The sequence below is a fragment of the Sipha flava genome, unplaced genomic scaffold, assembly GCF_003268045.1.
Source record: "Sipha flava isolate LNK unplaced genomic scaffold, YSA_version1 44227_pilon_pilon, whole genome shotgun sequence".
Taxonomy (NCBI): Eukaryota; Metazoa; Arthropoda; class Insecta; order Hemiptera; family Aphididae; genus Sipha; species Sipha flava.
In genome coordinates, this window is record NW_020273177.1 from 1 (window position 1) to 3,225 (window position 3,225).

A 3,225-nucleotide genomic window follows, 5' to 3' on the forward strand; every position below is an offset into this window, starting at 1 on the left:
AAAAATGGATTGTTTTGTAAGTACTGTATACTTTTCTTAACATCTGAGAATGGTGGTCGAAGGGGTACAGAAAAATTAAAACGACTAATTACTGAGCCGTTAAACCAGTTTGCCAAATTATTAGGAAAAGATGGGCTGTTGGAAACGCATCAAAATAATGACTATCATAAAAATTGTGTTCAATTTTCTTTCGATTTTCAAAAAACTTTTTCAAACCCAAATAAAGTTGTAATTAACATAATTGATACTTAACGTATGAAACAAATTAGAAAAAATAGAGAACGCTTAGTACCAATAATTGAAAGTATCATGTTCTTAGGACGCCAAAATATTGCTTTACGAGGTCACAAAGATTATGGTATACTTTCTTCTGAACTTCATTTATCAGAAACTATTATAAATGAAGGTAACTTCCGTGAAATTTTAAAGTTCAGAATTTTATCAGGTGACAAAACTCTTGAAAGCCATTTAAAAAATAATAATGCGAAAGCAACTTATATAAGTCCCACTATTCAAAATGAATTGATAGAGTGTATCAGAAAAGAAATTGTATTTAAAATTATTAAAGATATTGATAAGTCTAAGTACTTCAGTATTATATTTGATGAAACAACTGATGTCTCCAAAATCTCTCAAATGAGTTTAAGTATCAGATATAATTACTCAGGGAAAATTTTTGAAAGATTTGTTACATTTATTGATTGTCATTCATCTATGGATAATGGCAATGAAGACAAAGACAGCGATGGAGTGGATTCAAACCAAATAGAACCAAAATTGACTGGAGAATTTCTTGGTGATATAGTTATACAAATGATGTCCAAACTTGGCTTAACATTTGATAACTGTGTAGGTATTGCTACTGATGGCTGTGCAGTGATGGTTTCTACTATAGTTGGGGCTGTTCAGCGTATCCAGCAGTCAACAAAAAATGCAATTCATTGTCCTTGCAATAATCATGCTCTGAATATATCAATTTCAAAGTCATCAACAGTTCAATCAATTCGTAACTGTATTGGTATCATGGAACAAGTTATATCTTTTTTTAACGCATCAGCTAAACGCAATTTCATATTAAAAAAAATGCTCAAAAAACAATTTGTGAGTATTTGTCAGACGAGGTGGGTAAAAAGGCATGATAGTGTGTTGCAATTCAAAATGTCATTACCTGAGGTTATTAATGCCCTTGCATCTATATCAGAATGGGATGATATAGTATCATCTTCTAAAGCCAAAACCCTTTTGTTTTCAATTTCGAATTGTGAATTTATAATTTCTCTCTACTCATTATCATCTGTATTAGCTGTGACGTATCATGCAAGTAAGACACTACAAGGAAAATACCAAGATATATTAACTTCTTCTGAAGTCATTGAAAATATAATTTCAATTCTTAAGAACAACCGTTCGGATTGTGATACTAACTTTCAAACTATTTTTAATGAATGCAAAGACCTAATGGAAGAATTAGATGTAGATATAAAAATACCAAGGATTGCTTCCAGACAACAATAGATTAAATCCACCCAATGTAAATAGTTGTGAACAGTTTTACAAAATTACTATTTTCATTCCATTATTAGATGGTATTATTAATGACATGTGTAGAAGATTTGGGAATCATGAAAACCAGACACTTAAAACTATAACCAAATTAATTCCTAAGCATTTAGTAAAATTGACGAACCATGAAAGGAAAGGAATAGTTAATGAAATTAAAAATAAATACTCATTTTTTAAAGATACCACAGATTTGCTGTTTGAGTCAGAAATAGAATTGTGGTATACCAAATGGATCCATTATAAAGGTGATTCATTTTAATAACTTGTTATATTTATCTTTTATCTCTTCTGGCTTCCTTATTTAATTTATACACAATTATTTTTAGCTAATTAGTAATAATCTTTATGTATAACTTATCTAATTGTAATGCTGTAATGTTTATCAAATAAGGCAAAAAAAAATTAAAAAAAAAAAATCTTTTATTTTTATATTATTTTAGGTAATGGTCTACCATCAAATATCTTAGAAGTAATTGACGACTGTTCGGATATGATATACCCTAATATTAGTTCTTTGCTTCACATTCTTGCTTCTTTGCCAATTAGTGTAGCAACTGCTGAACGCAGCTTTTCCACTTTGCGCAGGTAAAATATTTAAGCTATTTATTTTTTGTTTAATTTTCTAAAAAAAGTGCTCATTATTAGTAGACTTTAATTCAGACTATAAACTACTGTTTCGACATTTTTCAGTTAAGACTATGTTATTTACTTAGATAGTAATTAAACTTTTATTTAGTAGTTTGTTATTCTTACTGCTTATTATTCAAAAAATATTCACTATTTATAATTAATAATTATACATATTTATTATATATTTATTTATATAATGTGTTATAAATAAATTGCTTACATTCGATTTTGCTTTTACCTCGGCTTTTACGCTGTTGCATGATGCTTTGTTTTAGATTAAAAAACTTGGTTAAGAGCAAAGATGGGTGAGGAACGACTAACTGGTTTGGCTTTATTAAACATCCATAGAGATATTGAAGTAGACATTGAATCAATCATAGATCAATTTTCAAGAGTAAAAAAATAGATCTGTATTACTATAAAAATATTGTAAATATTTTTTTTTTTCTGATTTGTTAACAATTTATATATTTATAAATATATGTTATATTTAATTTGAATTCCTCATAATATTTTGTGGTGTATTACAATTTTTAAATAGCCCCCCCTCTTGATAGAGCTCCAGCTACGCTACTGCATGGATTGTTGTATAACAAACTCACAAACTTTCACTATTACAACAAGAATTGAAATACTTCTGAAATCTTTCATATTGAATAAAATAGATTGAACCATAAAGTTAATATTCTTCAGTTTTGGAAAACAATGGAAGCCTCATACCCAGAACTATCCCAACTAGCCAAAGTAGTTTTTAGCGTTCCAGTTACTCAAGTAAATGTTGAGCTTCTTTTTTGCCGGATTAAAATTTATATTATCTCCGTATCAAAGCAATGTAACCAGTACAAATTTGGAAAATCAATTATTGATTCGCACCAACTTTTTATTTAATAATAAATCTTAATATAAAAAAATTAATAAATATTAAAAATGTTTTCATAATCACTATTTATATATATTTATTCTGTTTTGATCTTTGGGTTGATATTAATATTGAAGTTAAAGTAAACTTAAAATTAATTACAATATGATTAT

The 3,225-nt window shown here is 27.8% G+C and overlaps 1 protein-coding gene across 2 annotated transcripts; it reads left to right on the forward strand.

The window, feature by feature from the left end:
- Positions 1-22: 22 nt before the first annotated feature.
- Positions 23-2,620, forward strand: LOC112689455. 2 transcript variants are annotated; one of them, XM_025563173.1, is made up of 4 exons: positions 23-796; positions 854-1,808; positions 2,004-2,148; positions 2,469-2,620. In XM_025563173.1, the coding sequence occupies exons 1-2, from the start codon at positions 256-258 to the stop codon at positions 1,513-1,515; spliced, it is 1,203 nt and encodes a 400-aa protein (XP_025418958.1). In that variant the 5' UTR covers positions 23-255; the 3' UTR covers positions 1,516-1,808; positions 2,004-2,148; positions 2,469-2,620. The 2 variants fall into 2 exon arrangements, with proteins under 2 accessions (XP_025418958.1, XP_025418957.1); XM_025563172.1 differs by having other exon boundaries at positions 23-1,808; positions 2,469-2,619.
- The last annotated feature ends 605 nt before the right edge of the window (positions 2,621-3,225 follow it).